Here is a 19,823-nt window from a genome sequence, read left to right as displayed (position 1 = left end):
GGTTTCCAAATCTTACCTATGTGCGTATTTCAAGATCTCACAAAACACTTTTCCTTCTTCAGCATTCGCATTTATATTAAAATCCCAGTCAGGCCAGTAACCATACGTTAATAACAAAAAGAATATAAAAATACTTTAAATAATTATTATGTAAATACATTAAAAATGATTGCTAGTCAAAATAAAAACAACAGCGGTCGCCATAGCAACGCATGCAATGACGACGCATGCGCACTGTTTACTATTACACTTGAACACAGTTGAAAAGTGTGTGGATGCCATCAAATCGACAACAATGGATAACTAATCGTTATTTAAAAGAAGACAAAGTGAAAAAAAAAAATTTACGGAAAAAAAGCACTTAAAACTTAAAAGTTGAATTTGTTTTGAAGTTTATGATCAAAAATGGCATATGTTGACTTCGCAGTCGCATTTCCGCCAGCAGATTTCAGGAATTTTTTTCTTTTTTTACTATGAGTTTAACAGTTGCTTGGTAAATGTTCAATTCAGATAAGTTGAAAATCCTCTAAATTTGTAGAAAGTTAGTTTGTAGAATTTAAAAAAAAAACGCGCGTCAAGTTTCTAAAAAAATAGCTGTTCCAGCATGCCAAATTTCAACTCTATAGTTGCATTCCTGCTGCCTGGAGAACAACCCTCCCCATGACATTTCTCTCCACAAGTTAAACAGTTAATAGTTCTTGAAGTAATTATTGAATTTTCTTTTCTTTATTCCATTGTACTTCCTGTACATTTCTCTGCACACCTTCTTAATTTCAAGTTTCTAAGTATCATTGTTTTTGCACAGCAAAATAAAATGTAAGTTGAACAGGTAAAACAGTTGTGGTGGCCCTTATGTTTTTTTAAATATGTATTTGATTATTGTCAAATATTCTAATCTCTACTCTCTACAGTGGATGCATTGCGATAATCACGGATTACAGCGCATACAGTTGAAAAACGTCGATAGGACAATCAGGGGTGCAAGTCATTGGTATCCGACGCGAGAATGAAAGAAATAAGCTTACTACTACGCTTTTTCCAAATCCCATTTTCCTACGACCTACTTCGACTCAATCAATTAAATATCTTTAAATTTTTACAACGTTCATATTAGCTCTTTTTCATGCATGTAAGGTTGGAATCTTGCGTTCGTAATTTCGATCACTTTCCGACTATTTAGAACACACATGTCTCCTACGTAGCTCCTCCATGTCTGATGACAATGAAAGTTTCAATCGCTTTTTGACAGCTACAAGCAGAATTTGTCACCATAATTTATCACCAAATTAAATAATTGGAACAAAATTTTTAAGCAATTTAAGGCATATGAAAGCTACCGAACTACAAGAAAGTTCAAACTTAAATTCTTGTTTGTGTGTTCTTAGTGTTGTTGATCATTGGGGAAAGTTTTTTTGGAAAACTAGGTGCTTGAAAATTTTTTTTGGAAACCTATTAAAATTTTCATGATTTAGGGTAAGTCATGTCAAAATAATCATTAAATTGTAATTGTTTGAGATTGTCCAAGAAGCTCTTTTTCTCTTTCTGAAAACGAAAATGAGAGTTATGTATTAACTATGACATATTAAAAATACCCTTTTCTCAAACTTTAAAAAAAAATAAAGAAATAAAAATATCTCTCTTGAAACTGTTTCATGACCAATATCTAACAATTCATCAAAACACAGCAGCAACGTTTATTTTAATCGTTTTTGCAAATATTTCTAATTAAAGCTCGGTTGCCGCACATTCAAATTAAAATCTAATTTTAATTTCGATTCATGTGAAATGACTATTTAAAACTCTTAAAAGTGATGGGAAACTTACTCTTTTTCTTCGCGATTCTAAGTAAAGATTACATCTCTGATCAACTAAAAAAAACTCAATGGCCTAAATTCCACCAATCGTTGTGAACCAAGTCATAACCACCTGTATTGTCCTTGAAGATTATCTCATAAAAAAAAAGAAAACTTTAAAATCTGGGTGATACTCGCGTAATTCTTATATCATGATTACATATTAGAAAAAAAAAGGTACTCTTTCCTCGACCCTATATTCAGCGATTGGTCAGAATATAACTTTCACCCGGCAGAGAAAGTTCAAGGCGGTCAATGCGGGTCAGTTCCACGTGTGTGTCATAAAGGGTCATGGAGGCCGGCTATGACCCTCCGGCCCAGTGATGGGGGTCGTCAGAAGAGTCTGAATAAGATGATGTAATGTAATGTAAGGGCGATCTTTATGTAATTGTCAACAAAACTGCCGGCCTTGGTACTCATTTCGAAAAGTTACTGGATTATTTGTTCATAGTTAATAGCATTTTTGAAGGATTCTTGTTACAAATAAAAAATAAATATGAAGAAGACCTTGAGAGTCTTAAGTAATACAATTAAAAGAAACTGAATGATATAATAGTTTACTAATTATTATATCATTAGTATGTATTATATTACTGTAGTATTGCATGAGATAATAATTTGGGAAGAAAAGGTATGTATGTGAGAAAAATAAAGTTTTATAAATCTTAAGAGAACATTTTAGATACAATTGTTATGTACAGATTACATACTGTATTGATTTATTAACTAAAAAACTGCTAAAAAGCTGTGATACACTTTTTATTGACGAATTTTACTCTGAAGAGACGAAATTTAATTTTAAAGATGGTGCCCCGAAGAGAACAAAAAGTGCTAATGTGAAAAGAAAATATTTTTCGAGGTCCATTATTGAAACAGAAAAAAAACCCTCAGTATAGCAAACTCCAAATTAACAACAAATTCCAAATTAATAGATAATTAATTTATAGTGAATATTAACACTTTGTCAATTTAATCTAATTCTAGAATAATGATTAATTAAATAACAAAAATTAATTACTAATTTATCAAATTTAAATTAATTGCTAAAATCAATTTAATAAGTTAATTTAAATGAATTAAATTAATAAAAATTTGATTAATTAATCAATTTAATTTATTTAAATAATCAAAATTAATGACAATTTTGAACTAATGAATTAATTTAAATTTAATTGATAGTTAAAACTTTTTTCTTACGTTTGGGAACCTAAAACTAGGCTGCAGAAAATGAACTCTATAACAAAAAAATCGGCGCACCAAGAAGGAGCTGTCCGATTGAAACGAAAATTGGTGGATAGGAAGAAAATGTACAGAATAGTAAGTGATTAAAATTTCAGAACAATTGAATAATTTATTGCAGAGTTACAGTAACAAGTTCAATAAGGTGTTGACCCGCCTCTAGCCTGGATACAAGCTGGCACACGGTGTGGCATAGACCGATAAACTTCCGGATAGTCTCTTGCGGTATTTACTGCCAAATTCGATCCAATTGTTGAACTAGGTCATCGACATTCCGTGCCAGATGCAATCGCCTTCCCATCATATCCCAGACATGCTCGATGGGAGAGAGATCTGGTGATCTGGTAGGCCAAGGAAGAGTTTGACAAGCTTTTAGACAGTGCATAGAAACACGTGCCGTATGTGGTCTGGCATTGACCTTGGAAGCGGGATTCGTCGCTAAAGACTATACGTCCCCAGTCGGCGTCATTCCAGCCTGATCGAGCGTCGATTTTGAGCGTCTTAGTGCGTTCTTGGTGCGTCGATTTTACATTGTCGATTTTATTTGTTACAGAGTGTATATAGCACAGAAAATAATGTTTCGAATAATAAGTAATGATACCCTAATTTCAATGTAAAAAATATGCTCAGCTCCATGAAAAATTTATTTCAGCGGAATTTTAATGATATTTTTCTCAAAAGTAACAGAATATTATTTTTTATATCTTTTTTCCCGAATAAGAAATTGCCACTGTAAGAAAAATAAATTAAAGTGTCATTTAATATAGACAATAAAAAAATTTTCAGCTTAACTTCAAAATCGACTTTTAAAATTTGTCTGATTGTAGGACAATATACGATTGCAATTTAAAATTATTTTTATTTGATATACGTCACATTGAGGATTTTAAAAGACCATTCTGAATCCATTAGATGAATTTTTAATTTTAATGACTGAAAGCGTGAAACAATTCCTTACAGTGCACAGTGCGCAAGAAAACGCATCACTCTGAATAATTTTTGATCTAATGATCGGATCCTCACGTTCTATTGCTCAAATTTAATGTTTCGTGGGAGTGATTTCAAATATTCAAGTTAATAAGTGCAGATGATATTTTAAATTACGAAATCAGACTCAAAAACGTACTTTTTTTGAATAAACATACCTTTTTTTCGACTGATTCGGATTTCTGTCCCCCAAAGTGGTTCAAGAGAATGCTCCAAAATTTCGACCCCTTTAATTTGACTTTCTACGTATTTCACTACATCTTGAGAAATTTCCAAGTAAATCGGAAAAATTTTACACACAATTATAAAATTTGTTTATCCAACTATAATTCCATGCAAAAGACAACTTTTAGTAAAAATTTATTGTTTTAAATTATTTTATTTAATAATGGTTGAAAAAATGGCATTTGAATTGTAAGGTATATAATTTTTGCATCATTTTAAAGAATATAGTTTTTCATGGAGAAATACAATATTTGAGCGAAATCGATTAAATAGTTCCTTAGAAAAGGAATTGTAAATAATTGAATTTTTTGAAATTCAATTTCTCATTAACTCTTCAGCCCATTTTGTTCAATTTTGTATTTTACCAGGTAAAACTATGTTATTTAAAATAATACAAAAAAAGTTTTTACCTAATAATTTAAATTTTTTTCGACTAATAAAAAATTATAAATATTTACTTAAGGTTATTGTTGGCAGATATTTAGCTTTGTCTAAACGAATTTCATATTTGAGTGTAATTTTTTTTAATTGGCTTAAAAAGTTCTCGAAGTTCAGCGAAATATGCAAAAAGCAAAATTAGCATTAACGGTTTAAACTTTGGAGTGTTATTCTGACCAAACTATTGGGACCATATTTCCCAGGTTGTGGCTACCCCCTTTATTTTTTGAGTGTCAGAAATCCAAATCCATCGAAAAAAATTGTTGTCAGAGAAAGTACATTTTTAGGTCGGATTTCTTTACTTAAAATATCGTCTGCAATTTTTAATTGACATGTTTGAGGCCACCCCTTCGTGCCATTAAGATTGAGTCCTAGAAAGTGAAGATCCGATCATGAGATTAAAAGTTATTCAGGGTGGTTAATTTTTTTGGCGCACTATACATATGAGAAACAAAACGTTACAGATTTTTTCGTTTTATATACTAATGTGATTCAGATCCTAAATTTTGATCAAATTTGTTTGTCATGCTTATTTTGTCTTTTACAATTTTTAAATTGTAAATATGATAGTATATTCTCTTGTTATTAGATATATTAGATATTAAGTTAGGTTATGGTGAAATACTCAAAATTAGCATTAAGGGATCGAATTTCCCGACCGACCACATTATTGGAACCATGTTTCCCAGATTACAGTTGTCCCCTATATCCTGGGGAACAGAAATTCAAATTCGCCAGAAAAATATAAGTTTATTCAGCGAAAGCACATTTTTGTACTTGATTTCATAGCTTAAAATATCGTTTGCACTAATTAGTTATCATATTGGAGAGTACCTCCTCGAGCCTTTGAGTACTGGAACATAAAGATCCGATCACTAGATCAAAAGTTATTCAGAGTGGTTAATTTTTTTATTTTGTGCATTGTACCATGCAAAGCATTTTTGTTTACACTGTCGTTTTCCTTGCTTTAACTCTAAAATCGCAGATCTTTTGCCTTAAATAGTAAACAAACCTAAAAAAACGTTAACTAAGAGATTTTTAATAAAATATTTTATAGTTAAAATAAATAATAGATGGTAGACAAAAGTAAATGAACACACAAAAGGAAATGAATGCGCAAATTATTATTATTGAATTAAACAAATAATTCATCTAATTTCTATTCTATGATACAAGAACTTTGTCCGATGTTTTTTGTCGCACCTTGCATCGAAGTACCTCAATTTCCTTGTGAATACGTTATGAATAATTTCAGAATCATCATTGAGTAAATGAATAAATTTCCTCATTTTATTTCTCAGTAGTAATGCACTATTGATACCATCTTTATACCTCCTCTAAGTTGTCGTGACCTCTTTCATCCGTTAATTTTTTGTAATTTAAGATTTTATTAAGTTAGGTTATTTAAGGATCTTATTTAAAAATTGCATAGCAGAAATCGTGAGCATCAAATAATGAGCATCTGCTGAATTTAGTGTACTTGACTGTGTATAGTTAAGTGTTAGCTTTTTAAATTACTCTTTTCATATTTATTTTTATTTATGCCATCCTTATGTATTTTTATCATAAGGCTTTTATTGTTATCTTTGTGTATTATTATCTTCACATTTGTGTTATGTAATTTTTTTGTATCTTTATCGTTATATTTGTGTATCTATATTTGTGTTATTTTATCTTCGTGTATCTTTATATTTGTGCTGTTATTTTTGTGTATCCTTATATTTGTGCTATGTGTATCTTTATCTTTATGCTTGTGTTATTTAATCTTTTTGTATCTTTACACTAGTGTTATGTTATCTTTGTGTATCTTCGTCTTTGTGTTTTTTTATATTTGTACTATGTTATCTTTGTGTACTTTTATATTTGTGTAATGTTATCTCTGTGTATTTTTATATTGGTGAATCGTTATCTTTGTGTTATGATATCGTTGCGTATATTTATGTATCTATATATTTGTGCATGTTTAAATTTGTGTTAAGTTATCCTCGAGCACCTTTATGTTTGTATTGCTATGTTATCTTGGTAATGTTTTTATCATTCAATTACACGTTTTTACTTTTAATTTATGCTGATGAATTTTTATGCTTTTCTTGTTTTTTTATAAGTAACTTTTGAAGCTACAGTATCGTGTTTTTTAAAGAAACATAATTTTGCTACAAGCGCAATTGCTCCATTTATTACATTAATTTAAATTAAGTGTTTAACTTATAAATCTTCTGAAGTGTTTAACTTATAAATCTTCTCCCGACACTAATTTTAGCAAAAAATGTTTAACTTATTAAAAAAATGCATCTATCTCAAAAAACAATATAATTTATTTTGAAGTTTAATGAAAAAAACTTCAGTTAGAAATTGAACAAAACGTTTTGATAGCAAGTGCGGGTCAGTTTCATCATAAGAGCTTTCACACAAAATTTATGTGAATTGATTCAAGATATTCTTATTCAAGATTTCTTATAGATTAAATATAACGATAGGCAGCACATACAAAAGAAGAGAAAAGCCTTGTAAAAGATTATACTTTTTACATGGGATTTTTTTTGGAGAGAATCATATGTAAGAAAAATATTCTAGGTAAAACAAGTACTGCGCAAATTTTGACTTATGTTTTTTATATCATGCTCATATACATAACATTTTATTTAAAATGCGTACAATTGCAGTTGAATATTTATTGGTTCACAACAAAACTAAAGAGCATTACAAGGTAAAGGGATAATAAATAAAAATTATCATTTATCTATGTAATAAGAAAAAATTATCATTTAACGGAATTTTTCAATCAATTTCTTTCAAACATAACAATATGTTTTGAGATCAACGTACTCTACATAAATAATGCATGAACAATATGATTGTGAAAATCATTATGGTTGAGATGAACATGATGTAAGAAAATTCAATTTATGCCATGAATTTATTTGATATTGATTTTTTTGTTTGATTTCCTAACAGTAAAAAAAGCAATGTCACCTTTTACGTTTGCGGTGTTTTGTTAAATAACAAAATAATTTATTATTATTTAAGCCCGATAGAATTTTTTTCTAAGTAATTTGGAATAGCTCTTCAATAAGCCATAAATTAGCATTTTTGTATTATTAAATTCCACTTTACATTTTTCAAGACAATTAATTAGTTTTTACTGGCTTACAATGGTAAAAAACACTGTTAATTACACTTTTGGATCCCATCGGCTTCTGTTGAAACTCGATATTGTGTTGCCTATATTCCTATAAGATGTAGTTTCTGTGCTTAAAACGTTCTTTATTATTTTTTCCTTATTTACCGTATTCATATCCTTGATATATGGTTTATAATTCTATTTAAATTATTTAGCGAAATGATTATTTTATGTAATATTATGTTACACTAATGAACAAATGAATTGTATAGGCATTCACGCCCAAAAAAAAAGTAACAACTGCAATATTGCGGCTGACCACTCAATATGAAAGTTTTATATAAAAATCCTTCAAAGTATCGCAAAAGCAATGTTGTACGGAAGCAAAGATCTGCACGTTTCCTAAATAGGCGCGAAAACTTCTCTGTCGTATGTGAATGAGATTTCAGATCCATTCAGACCCCTTTTAAGACCCCTGTTCAGAGAAGATTTTGGTTCAAAGCTCAGTTCATTTTTAAAGATGTCAATACTTTTCTACACAGATTTGGATTGTTTGGATTGCACAGATTTGGATTGCCGGTCAAATCCATTTTTACTGTAAAATTTTACCGAACAAAAAATCTGATTTACCAGAATTTTTATAATAATATTAGCTGTAAAATCATTGTAATTGAAATAATATTACTGTAAGAATTACGGTATAAAACTTTACGATAAAATAAATTTTATATTAAAATGAATTTTACGGATGATGCACTGCCAGTACTTTTTACGTAATTTGATCCGGAATTTTGTACAGTGTTATCTGCAATATCTCAACACTTGAATCCCATAAGAACGTGTTTGGAATGCTCTTGGTATACCAGCTGTAGCAAGCTACCTCCTCTCAAAAACTCCCGTGACTCAGAACTGCCTAATGGAGTTTAATGAACGTACCTTAAGTGAGTGAGACATATTGTCTCTGGACCTTATGAACAACTTTGTTGACAACAACAGAGTTTGTAGTAAGACATGCATCGTCATCAAAATGCATCATACCCTATATTAAACCCTCCGAAAGTTTTTATTTTATTAAATTATTTTTGGATTACCTTGCTGTGATGTCTATTCAATCATGATCCTGATTTCATGCCTTTATCATTTTTTACCATAGATTTTTTATGCTTTGTTGTACGTTCCAGTAAAATTTGATTTGATTCGTTTTTCCTCTTTCGAAATATGTTTGTTACTTTATTTTTGATCATGCTATTGTATTCAATTGAAATATTTATACCTAACATTTTCTTATTGATTGCAAAGCTTTCTAGAAACGTAGTTGATGAAGGCGTCATATCAACATTATTAATGTTCTTTTTATGAGACATTCAATAATTTTTAATAATTGAATAATTTCAAAAGTCAATAATCAATTATAATTTTTTTTAAGATTAGAAAGTATGGTTTAGCGTAATCAATGGTAAGTTACACTTTATACTTCGACATTGTTTTTGCTTGGTTCATTAGTTAGACTTTAAATGCCAGGTGAAAGATTTTCCTTTGAGAAAATAATGGTTTTTAATAAGTTAATTTTAACTGGAAACACTGTATCGCATGCGCAGAAAGAATAAAAATTTGTAAACAATGTTTAATTAGCATTAAAAGGAAGTTTTTTCGCCCTTTAGCCCCTGAACAATAAGCATTGCATAACACGCCTGAATTCGTATCCACTAATTGATACAAGTTCGTTCTTGTAAGTGTTTTCTTGAGGTGTTATTGGATACTTTTGTAGTATTTTATAGTTTATTTATAATTCTATGTATTTAGTGTTAATGTCAGTATAAGTATATATTAAGTTTAAATCTGTTTTGGCTAAATTTGGTTATTTTTTTTTTAATTTTAAGAACTTGTTTGCATTTTTGAGTCTTTAATTTATTTATTCATTTTTTTTGGATAATTACAAATGCATTATTTTGAAATTTTTCTTAAAAATAACTTTTTAATGATTTAAAAGTTTGTTTCCTCATCGATTTGTCTTTCAAATGATATAACTATCAATATTTCAATCAATCTCCACACATATTTCAATGCATTGGTTATTGAATTTCTTTTTGTTTACATTTAATTCAGTTAAACATATATATTTCAATTTCTTACGATGCGATTAAATTTCTTTTAGAAAAGTGAAATGTTCTGGTAGAGCAAGCTACATTTTATATTAAACTAGAATACAATATAACAATTTATATAAAACTACAATACTTACAAATATAGATTTTTTAAAATTTCGTTAAGATTTTTTTAAATTGTTCTGAAGAATTTTTTGAAATAATTCTTAATTGTTTTAATTCTTAAATAAATTACTTTTTTAAAAATTTTACACATTGCTTTAAAATTGTAACGAAAAAGTTTTTTTTAAAAATTATTTTTCGAAAACTGAAATTATATTGAGGTTAGATTAGTGAAACTTGCAGTTATATTTCTCGAACTTGAAGTTTTTTTAAGTACTGGTTTGAGTAATTTAAGAGACATTAAAAATATCTGAAATCGAGAATTCAGCAAAATTTTATTCAAAAGGATTTTGTCCTGTGATTTAAGATGACATTATTTAGTTTCAAAATTAAAAACTTTTTTCACCAGGTTTTTTATTCACATATATTAACTTTTTAATGTCTATAAATATTAAGACACGATGATAGGTGGGATATTCGGAAAATTCCTACTTTAAATCGAGTTTTGCATAATGTCTACTCATGTTCAGTATTTGTCCAGTTCATCACATTGATTATTAGTTTATGACCATTTATTATAACTACATTAAAAACGTTGAAAATGTACAATTTAAGTATGGATATTTATGCTTTTAAAATAATACAAAATCAAATTCGCTTAGTTGTCTAAATAGATTAAGCAAAACATTTTCTTTGCTTTTTATTTTAGCATGTTATATAAGTTTTCTATATTTTTGTCAAATCTTTTTAAAACAAGACCAATCAAATTTGTATTTCGTTTAATAATCCTTAAAAATTCTTCAAAAATCATTATTTACCTTTTAATTTAAGTTTTCTATGTATGAATATTTTCATTAAATCTTTTTAAAAAATATAATAGGAGAATAATTTATCATTTATTAATCTCGGTAAAATTTCTTACTTTTACCTTTAATCATGAGTTTGAAGAACATAAAAAAATTCTTATCTAATTTTATGGACATTATTATTTGCTCATTCCTAGCAGCATTAAGAAGGTTAAGCTTTATCATTCTATTAATAAATATTCAAGAATAAAGCAATTAATTGATTGTAAACAAACTGTTACCTGTAATCTTGAACGAGTGTCCTCCTTTCGTTTTGGAACAATAATTCCTTTCTTAAATGCTTAACGACATATATTATTTCTACGGGGAAAAAAAATTATAATTCAACCTTCATAAGTTTATCTAAAGTTGCAAGAATGGCAATATTTGCATAACGAATGAAAACTGCAAATATTTGATTTTCATTCAAAAGCATCTTACTTATGATGACCAAATTTAAAACTTTATGCTTTCCCTTTTCTTATTACAAAACTTGACAGCCGGATTTTCTGGGAAAGTTCTATAGATACAACCTTCCTTGAATTTAGAATCCCGCCCTCCCGCAAAGGTAAACAACATTCGAATATTCATTCGAAGATATTATCATAAGTTCGTACTTCCAAACTACTTCGTAGAACTTAAGTTCGAGAAATGTAAATACTTCCCATCCTGTATTCTTTAGTTGGAGTCCAGAAACAATTAAGCGTTAATAGTATACTTCTTAGAGACATTTCAAGGGCAAATTTTGCAACAGGCACAAAAAAGTGCCAATAAAAAGATAAATAACAAGCACTAGTTAACTGAATTTATTTACTCTTCCAGATTTATTGTCTTTGCTGAGGATGACGAGTTAGGACAGGCTGCTAAGATTATGTATCAATTAGTTTACGAAGGTCAGATTTTTTACTTTTAGTTATTTTAGCTTGGCCCTGTCCGTGAAGTTTGGTTACGGTCTAGTACACTATTTGGTGATACAGAAACACGTGGATTTATTCGTCAATTGTCTTAAGATTTTTAATGAGAGCCGGACTGAGATATCCCAGAGAGATAGCTGAACGGAGTGACGTTTAGTTGACATTGATGTAGATACAAAGATTTTTTTTATTTTTTTATGTTGGATGATAGCAATCAAAAATAGATTTCAAAGAGTTGAATCGAAGGTGTAACCTTAGGAAAAATATGCGTAGATGTAATGACCAAATTATACACAAAACTTTTACTGTAAATGCACAGTGGAAAATGTCGAGATTTGTTTTTGATTAAATGCTTAACTTTTAAAAGATAAAAAAGTTGTGTAACAATGATGACATAATTCAGTTTTATGCATTGCAACATATATTTTGTAAATCTTACCTATAAGAAATCTGCACTTGTAAGTTGACAAAGAAAATACAAGAAATATACGAATAAGGAAAGCTTGATAATTATTTTTCGTTGTACACTGGGAAAAAAATGTATGGTTAAAACAACAAGAATATGGTAAAATTTACCGTGTTTCTGGCTCTATGGGAGCACCAAAAAGCTCTGTAATTTTTACCGAAGCGCTTTAGTATTGATTTTGGTAAAATTAAGAAATAAACTATGGTTTAATAATATGAAATGAAATTTGGGAAAAGTTGTAAAATTTGATAATTTTATCATGATGCCTTAGAGCTTTTGGAAGAGCAAAAATTATTGGTTAGAGCAAAAACCATTTATTTGGTTAATTTATCTTTTCAGTTTTGCATTTTTTACTAAAGGCGTGGCAATAAGAACTATAATTTTGAAAAGCATAATTTTTGATTAACCCTTGCTATATGAATTGAAAAATTATCCAATGAATGGTTTTGATACTGTATATTTTAGTTTTGTTACCAGAATAATGTTTTTTTCCATAAATGTTAATACCATACAGTACGATAATTTTACCAGAATTTTTCTAGCGCATATATACTTTCAAGCATAAAATATCTGTGATATATAAAATATATCTTATGATTTTTGCTTTATAATCGGAATTATTAGCTGTAGCTTTAATAGTTAGAATATTTCTTTCCAAAAATTAATAGTTTGTTTAAATAGTCTAAACAGTACTCTGAATTCTTGACAAATATATCAATGAAGATTTATGTGTGTGATATGTGTGTGGTAAAATAAATTAAATTTGAGTTCAAGCAATTTCTGTTGATTGACAATTGTCATAAATCATTGCTTCAAAGAAGCAATTGTTTACTAAGAGGAAATTAATAAGCTTAAATAACTATGGGTTCGTTAGACAGAAAGTACTTTCTCGCTTTTATAAGTATACCTTTGCTGCTTATGGTAATCATTATTCTTATATTATTTTAACAAATTTTATTTTTCATCCGAACATGATTCAAAGTATTATTGCACCATTAAAATAAGGTACTGTAGTGTTTCGCTTCGCGAGAGTAAAAAAGAGTCTATAGATAGTGATTGTTGTAATTTTCAACTAAACCGATAATTTTATTTTCAAGTAGCACAAAATTCAGGCTAATATTTTATGAAAAAAAGACATATTTTTTATACACTTTCACAAGGTATATTATTTTATACAACACTCTTGATTCCTTCGTTGTAAGTGGTATCTTATGAGTCATTTTAACACCGTCGAGAGTTTTGTTTTAAAATTTTGAAACAATTCTCCGAAAGAAACTAAAAATGTCGGACTAAAGAATCTATGAGAAAATGGCTATTATCAGGGAACATACGTGCTGTAACAAGAGATTTTATTTTTACTAATATTTTGAAATATGCTTGATGACTTTTAGCAAAAAAAATCATTTTAAGAGAAGTATATGTAGAAGTTAGGAAAGTGAAGACTGGAGATAAGTAGAGAAGGTGATCTGATTATGCTATCCTAGAAAAAAACAACACAAGTTTCTCTCTTCTGGACTCCCGATGATAGAAAGAAAAGAAGTAGACCTAGTATAAGATAGCAAAAACAGATTGGAGATGACTTAAAAAAGTCTGGGTTGACCACATTAGAGATGGCAAGCTGCCGGGTTAGAGACAGGTGGTTGTGTATGATGGATGCTTTTTATCCAGACGGCTAGAAAAGCTTAAATGAGTATGCATGGTTTAAGACAGAAACATTGAAATTAACGCTAAATATTTTTTTTTTAAAATATGGGATCATCAATTTGGAGTCGTGATCTCTTATGTGTAATTAGCAATGCAATGCAAGACACATTGGGCTTGCCCTGGTTTTCATGGTTTCTCACCCAGGAACAATGTTTTCATAGGGCACATTACGACCCATAATCCTCATAGAACAATCCCTGACGTCTGTTAGCTACTTGAACATAGCTGCAGACCAGGTTCACAAATTCATGGCAACAGTCTTTCATGCGGGGGATGGTGTTTACCAACAGGATAATGCACCATGTCACAAGGGTCTAATCGTCGGGGAACATTCCAGTGACTTTCAAGTCATGTCTTGGCCCCCAAATTCACCTAACCTTAATCCAATAGAGCATTTGTGTTCCTACTTGGAAAACCAGATTCGAGCTGCCACGCTACCCCCTCGCGATGCGAGGGAATTGCAGGACCAGTTGGTGAACGCTTGGTACCAGATACCTCAGAATACCTATCAGCACCTTGTGGAATCAATGCCACTGCGGGAGCTAGCAGTTTTGAGGGCTAAAGGTTGTCCTACCTGTTATTAGCAGGGTGATCATAATGTAATGGCTCTTCGGTATATATATATANGACAAAAAAGCATTCTGTTAATTTGTCAATTAGTAATTCTTACAAGGCAATCCAACCAATCTAATCCGAAACATTATTTTATTTACCTTCATCATAGTAAAAACAAAACAAAAAATTTTCAAAGCCCGACTGGAGAATGACCTGACGTGATGCAGGCATCTGAAGGGCAAATTAGTTGGCCACTCTTTCAGGGGCACCATATTAGGTAGGCCAATGTTGCTCCCACAGTAAAGACAGATAGTAAGTAGAAGGAAAGGACATCAGTGCCTTGCCCGGGATTCGAACCCAGAACCTTTCGGATGCAAGGCCAGTTCCCTGACCCCTGCGCAGGCCGATCGGCGCATAAGCAAAAGTAAATGTAAATAAAAAGCACACTTGCTTTAACAGAATTTCAGAAAAAAAAATTTATTATTTGTACAAAAAGTTTTTTTTTCCTACAATTTCCAATGGCAGACACGAGAGACAAATTTGTAGCTGAGAACAGTACAAAAAAGGAACAAAAAACGGAAACAAGGGCTACAAAAAGAAAGAGTCTATAGGTCATTAATAATGTATCTCGCCTGCCAATAAAGTTCAGAGGGGATAACTACGTTATTGAATTTCTCAAGGTGATTCTGAAGTTGTGATAGAGCAACGCTTATTGTCGATACTTCAGCATCGTAGGCTGTTCTAGACGAACCGATCGGGGTGTAAAATTAGAAACGGTTGCAGGAAACTCCGGCTCCTGCATTGATCCAATCTTGAACCGTCTGTGAATATATGTAGCCATTCGTGCTCCGGGTACAGTAAGTGTAAAGTCTCCTAGGCGATAGATTTTAAGACTTGGTCATTTGTGTCTTTCTTGGAAACATCTTAACATAGGTTTAAACCCAGTGAGTATCTCTCTTTTTCGATAGGACAATGTGATCTAATAAGGTCATCTGTCCTCCAAGTGATATTTAGTTGGTCTTTTAATTCGACGACTCTTTGGAGGAAACCGTTCTGGGTCTTCAAGGTTCGACCAATATTTGCCAGTGGGGTGCTCCATAGGGAGAGGCAGTCTGGTAGTCTTAATATTTTTTCCCACAAAGGAACTGCCCTCTCTTCTACACTTGTCTTGATCTTCATATGGTGGGTAGATAATAAAAGTGCATCGATCGGAGTTGCTTTAACGGCCTCTAACGAATCTGTTATCGAAGGACCTGATTGTGGAATGTTTCCAGCTAGTCAAGAACTTTTTTGCTGGTCGCCGCCAGCGGCTCGCAGCAGTAAGTCATGAGGGGGAGTATATAAGATTTATATGCCATGTCGAGGGTATTTCTACAGCAGCCCCACTTGGCTGCTGTAGAAATACCCTCGGTTGTATATGTAGAGGCTATTATTTTCATTAGAGGAAGTCTCGAGGTGGCTCTCTCCAAAATTTTGGTCACGAGCTCTGTCCTCGTCAGTTTTCGATCGAATACAACATTTAAGTATGAAGAGGAGTCTGTATATAAAACGGGAAAGTCCTCATACAATAGCTTTAATTTGATAGGCTGATGTGCCAAGGAGAAGGTCTGATAACATGTCTTTTCCAGGTTGACTTCCATGTTATTAATGTGGCACCATTTGCTTAATTCCTTTAAAGCCTGATTAATGGCTAGTTCTAACTGTCACTCAACACTATTTTTGGGAGCTTCGATACAAATGACTAAGTCATCTGCGTAGAGAAGGCATTTGATACCATTAATTTTCTTAAGGTCGACAATAAGGTCATTTATGTATAAGTTGAACAGTAAGCAGCTGGTAACAGCTCCCTGAGGGAGACCTGTCTTGAGAATCTTGCAACGGGGAAAGCAGTTCTCATAGCGAACCTTACAGATTCTCTGGTAGAGAAAACTTCAAAACCAGTCGAACATTTTTGAAGGAACACCTATTTTGGCGAGTTTCAGTAGAAGGTTTTCCCTACAAACCAAATCGTAAGCAGATCTTAGGTCCACGAAAACAGCAGTGTGTACTTGTTTTTTATCAAGAGCATCCTTTATATATTGGCTAAGGAGAGTGACATGTTGGTTAGGTGATCTTCACCGTCTAAATCCTGCCTGTTATTTGGCTAGGATGTTGTATGTTTCTGTGAAAAGGATCAGTCTTTTTGCAATTATTTTTTCCATGGTTTTGGCTAGCATACTCGTTAATGAGATTGGCCTGGATCCTTTTAGGTTACCTTTATCTTTGCCCTCTTTGTGTATAGGGATAATGATTGATTTGAGCCATATTGAGGGGACACTACCTATATCCCACACTAAATTAAAATATTTTAGAATGGTCTGCGCTGCCTGAGTCCCCAAGTTAAGAAGAAAGTCGGCAAATATCGCGTCTTCGCCTGGGGAGTTTTTGGTCTTTAATCTGCTAATTGCAGTGAGGAGTTCATCGAAAGTAATGCTAGCAGAGAAAATTAGGCGGGGATTAAAGGGCTCTGAATTTAAGTTTGAGTTGTTTAAATCCTTTATACCTTTATTTGTAACCCTTGTTTGTTTTCTACACAAGCTAGATTTATACTGTGCAGCAGAGAAATGTTGAACAAATGCATTGGCTATTTTGTTGTAAGATGTAAAAGTCTTCCCGTTGACTTCGAATGGTTTCTTCATTAAATTAGGTGTCCCATTCTTGATGCTTGAGAGGAACTTATAGGCTCTCTTTCTATCTCTTTGGAAATTCAACTTGGAAACGAAGTTGTTGAATGATGATCGTTTCTCTTTGAGAACGGCCTTTTTGAAGGAGGCTGCTTGTTTTCGTCATGCCTGGACATCCGAAGGACGTTCAGTAATATTAGCTTTTTTCCGAAGTCTATTTCTTTTGTCCTTCATAGCCTAGATCTCTTCTGACCAGAAACATTTGTAGCCTTTGCATTTACCTCTTGAAATAGATTGTCTAGCACATTTGACAATCTTATGTGCAATGAATTTATTTATGTGGTCGGTTTTTGTATCCTAATCTATTGCTTTGGGATCAAGTGCTTTATCTGTCAGTTCTTTGAATTTCATCCAATTGACTTTTCTAAAATTCCATGATGTGTTTGAAGTAGTTGGACCCTGATTTGGAACCAGGAGAGAAATCTCAGCTATGACTTGTTGATGTCCCGAACCAGGGTCCTCAAGCACTTTTCCTTTAGTATTGGAGGATATACCCGCCGAAGCCAGTAGGAGATCTGGATTGTATTTTTTTCCATTGTAGTGGAGAAATGTGCAAGGGTCTTTGTGGTCAAAGATCAGGTCCAGTGTGGATGAGCACAGAAGATCTTCAATTTCCTTGCCAAAGTCGTTTATATCCTGGTAATCCCATTTCGGAGAATGAGCATTGAAATCTGAAGATGGGTTTTGTTAAGTTGTTAAAGAACGTAAAACCTGGTTTTTTGCCCGGAGGATTGTATATGGCGAAAATTCCAATGAAAAATTACAAATGACATTGTGTTTCCACACTTCCCCAGATATAATCTCACTTTTATCCACATTGTGGGTCATGTCATGAATAATTTTGAATCTTGACAGCAAACTGTCCTTTACCCCAGTAAAAATGCCACTTGCAACCTGTCTAGATTTGGAAGCAAGTATAGGAAATACCCTTTAAATGTGAGAAACGGAAGATTTTCTTGGGTAATGTTTGCTTCCATTATAGTGAAAACATCAATATCCAAATCTTGTAAGCATCGCATTATCTCAGATTGCTTGGCGTAAGAGAATCCGCCTGCATTCCACTGCAGCACACGCAGAGAGGAAGCACGACGAGAGAGACATATTGTGAAAGACATATTGAGAGAGACATATTTTAGCAGCGACCCAAAATTAACGGCTAGATAACGTATTTAATTTTTACAGCTAGATACTAAACTAAACTCAGCGGCGCGACAGTCCAAGAGGGCCAAGGCCTACTGTGCCCATCTCAGTTTTCTTGACCTTGGGCTCTGGGGTGCAGGAGCAGATGTTCCGGTCAGGTGGTCAGCCGAACGCGGAACCCCCAGTGTTTAGTTCCCAAGCATGCTTGGTACTTATTTATCGACCCACTGAAGGGATGAAAGGCTGAATCTACCTTGCCCGGCCCGAGGATCGAACCAGGGACCTGTGGCACGTCAGCGCAAAGCGCTACAGCTCATCCACCGGGCGTTTTTAGTTTTACAGCTAGATAACGGCTTTTAATTGTTTATAAATATTCTTTAATGTGTCCGACGAAATTGCGTCCCGCAGTGGACTGATCGTTAAGACACGGTTCCCAACAGATCACCGAAGTCAAGCATCACTGGCTACGGTCAGTGTGCGGGTGGGTGACCACTTGGATCAGTCTGCGTAGGGACCGAGGGTGTGCGGTATTGGTCCTCGTTAAAGTGCTACCGTAAAGTGTTCGACTTCGCGCGCAGGTCGTCGGGCTACCGAAGCGGGGGTGCCATCCCCTCCGNAGGTCGACAATAAGGTCCTTTATGTATAAGTTGAACAGTAAGCAGCTGGTAACAGCTCCCTGAGGGAGACCTGTCTTGAGAATCTTGCAACGGGAAAAGCAGTTCTCATAGCGAACCTTACAGATTCTCTGGTAGAGAAAACTTCAAAACCAGTCGAACATTTTTGAATGAACACCTATTTTGGCGAGTTTCAGTAGAAGGTTTTCCCTACAAACCAAATCGTAAGCAGATCTTAGGTCCGCGAAAACAGCAGTGAGTACATGTTTTTTTATCAAGAGCATCCTTTATATATTGGCTAAGGAGGGTGACATGTTGGTTAGGTGATCTTCCCAGTCTAAATCCTGCCTGTTATTTGGCTAGGATGTTGTATGTTTCCGTGAACAGGGTCAGTCTTTTTGCAATTATTTTTTCTATGGTTTTGGCTAGCATACTCGTTAATAAGAATGGCCTGGATCCTTTTAGGTTACCTTTATCTTTGCCCTTTTTGTGTATAGGGATAATGATTGATTTGAGCCATATTGAGGGGACGCTACCTATATCCCACACTAAATTAAAATATTTTAGAATAGTCTGCGTTGCCTGAGTCCCCAAGTTAAGAAGAAATTCGGCAAATATCGCGTCTTCGCCTGGGGAGTTTTTGGTCTTTAATCTGCTAATTGCAGTGAGGAGTTCATCGAAAGTAATGCTAACAGAGAAAATTAGGTGGGGATTAAAGGGCTCTGAATTTAAGTTTGAGTTGTTTAAATCCTTTATACCTTTATTCGTAAGCCTTGCTTGTTTTCTACACAA

General features: G+C 32.6%; 2 protein-coding genes across 3 annotated transcripts in view; both read right to left on the bottom strand.

The window, feature by feature from the left end:
- LOC107452017 (very long chain fatty acid elongase 1) overlaps positions 1-11,570 on the bottom strand; it is a 115,946-nt gene extending 104,376 nt beyond the window's left edge. Inside the window, exons 1-2 of one of the 2 annotated variants that reach the window (XM_043042164.2) lie at positions 11,357-11,570; positions 11,158-11,236 (exon numbers count right to left, since the gene is read on the bottom strand). The gene's annotated coding sequence lies outside the window, so the exon portion shown is untranslated. Of the gene's footprint in view, positions 1-11,157 lie in introns of both variants that reach the window. The other variant, XM_071180219.1, reaches the window with a different exon arrangement.
- A 6,004-nt stretch (positions 11,571-17,574) lies between these two features.
- Positions 17,575-18,105, bottom strand: LOC122269376 (uncharacterized). The gene is made up of 2 exons (XM_043042167.1): positions 18,042-18,105; positions 17,575-17,948 (listed from the first exon to the last, which is right to left on the bottom strand). Exons 1-2 carry the CDS (start codon positions 18,103-18,105, stop codon positions 17,575-17,577), a joined length of 438 nt encoding a protein of 145 aa, XP_042898101.1.
- Positions 18,106-19,823: the final 1,718 nt, after the last annotated feature.

Source organism: Parasteatoda tepidariorum, chromosome 4, assembly GCF_043381705.1.
Source record: "Parasteatoda tepidariorum isolate YZ-2023 chromosome 4, CAS_Ptep_4.0, whole genome shotgun sequence".
Classification (NCBI taxonomy): Eukaryota; Metazoa; Arthropoda; class Arachnida; order Araneae; family Theridiidae; genus Parasteatoda; species Parasteatoda tepidariorum.
The sequence above is the reverse complement of the archived record's forward strand: the minus strand, read 5'-3'. Positions and strand labels throughout refer to the sequence as shown.

Excerpts from the sequence above, each read along its gene's own strand:
- LOC122269376 (XM_043042167.1), bottom strand. The coding sequence starts at position 18,105 with ATGACCCACAATGTGGATAAAAGTGAGATTATATCTGGGGAAGTGTGG. Across the intron at positions 17,949-18,041 it reads GTGGAAACACAATGTCATTT|ATTTCAATGCTCATTCTCCG; the intron begins GTAATTTTTCAT and ends ACCCATCTTCAG.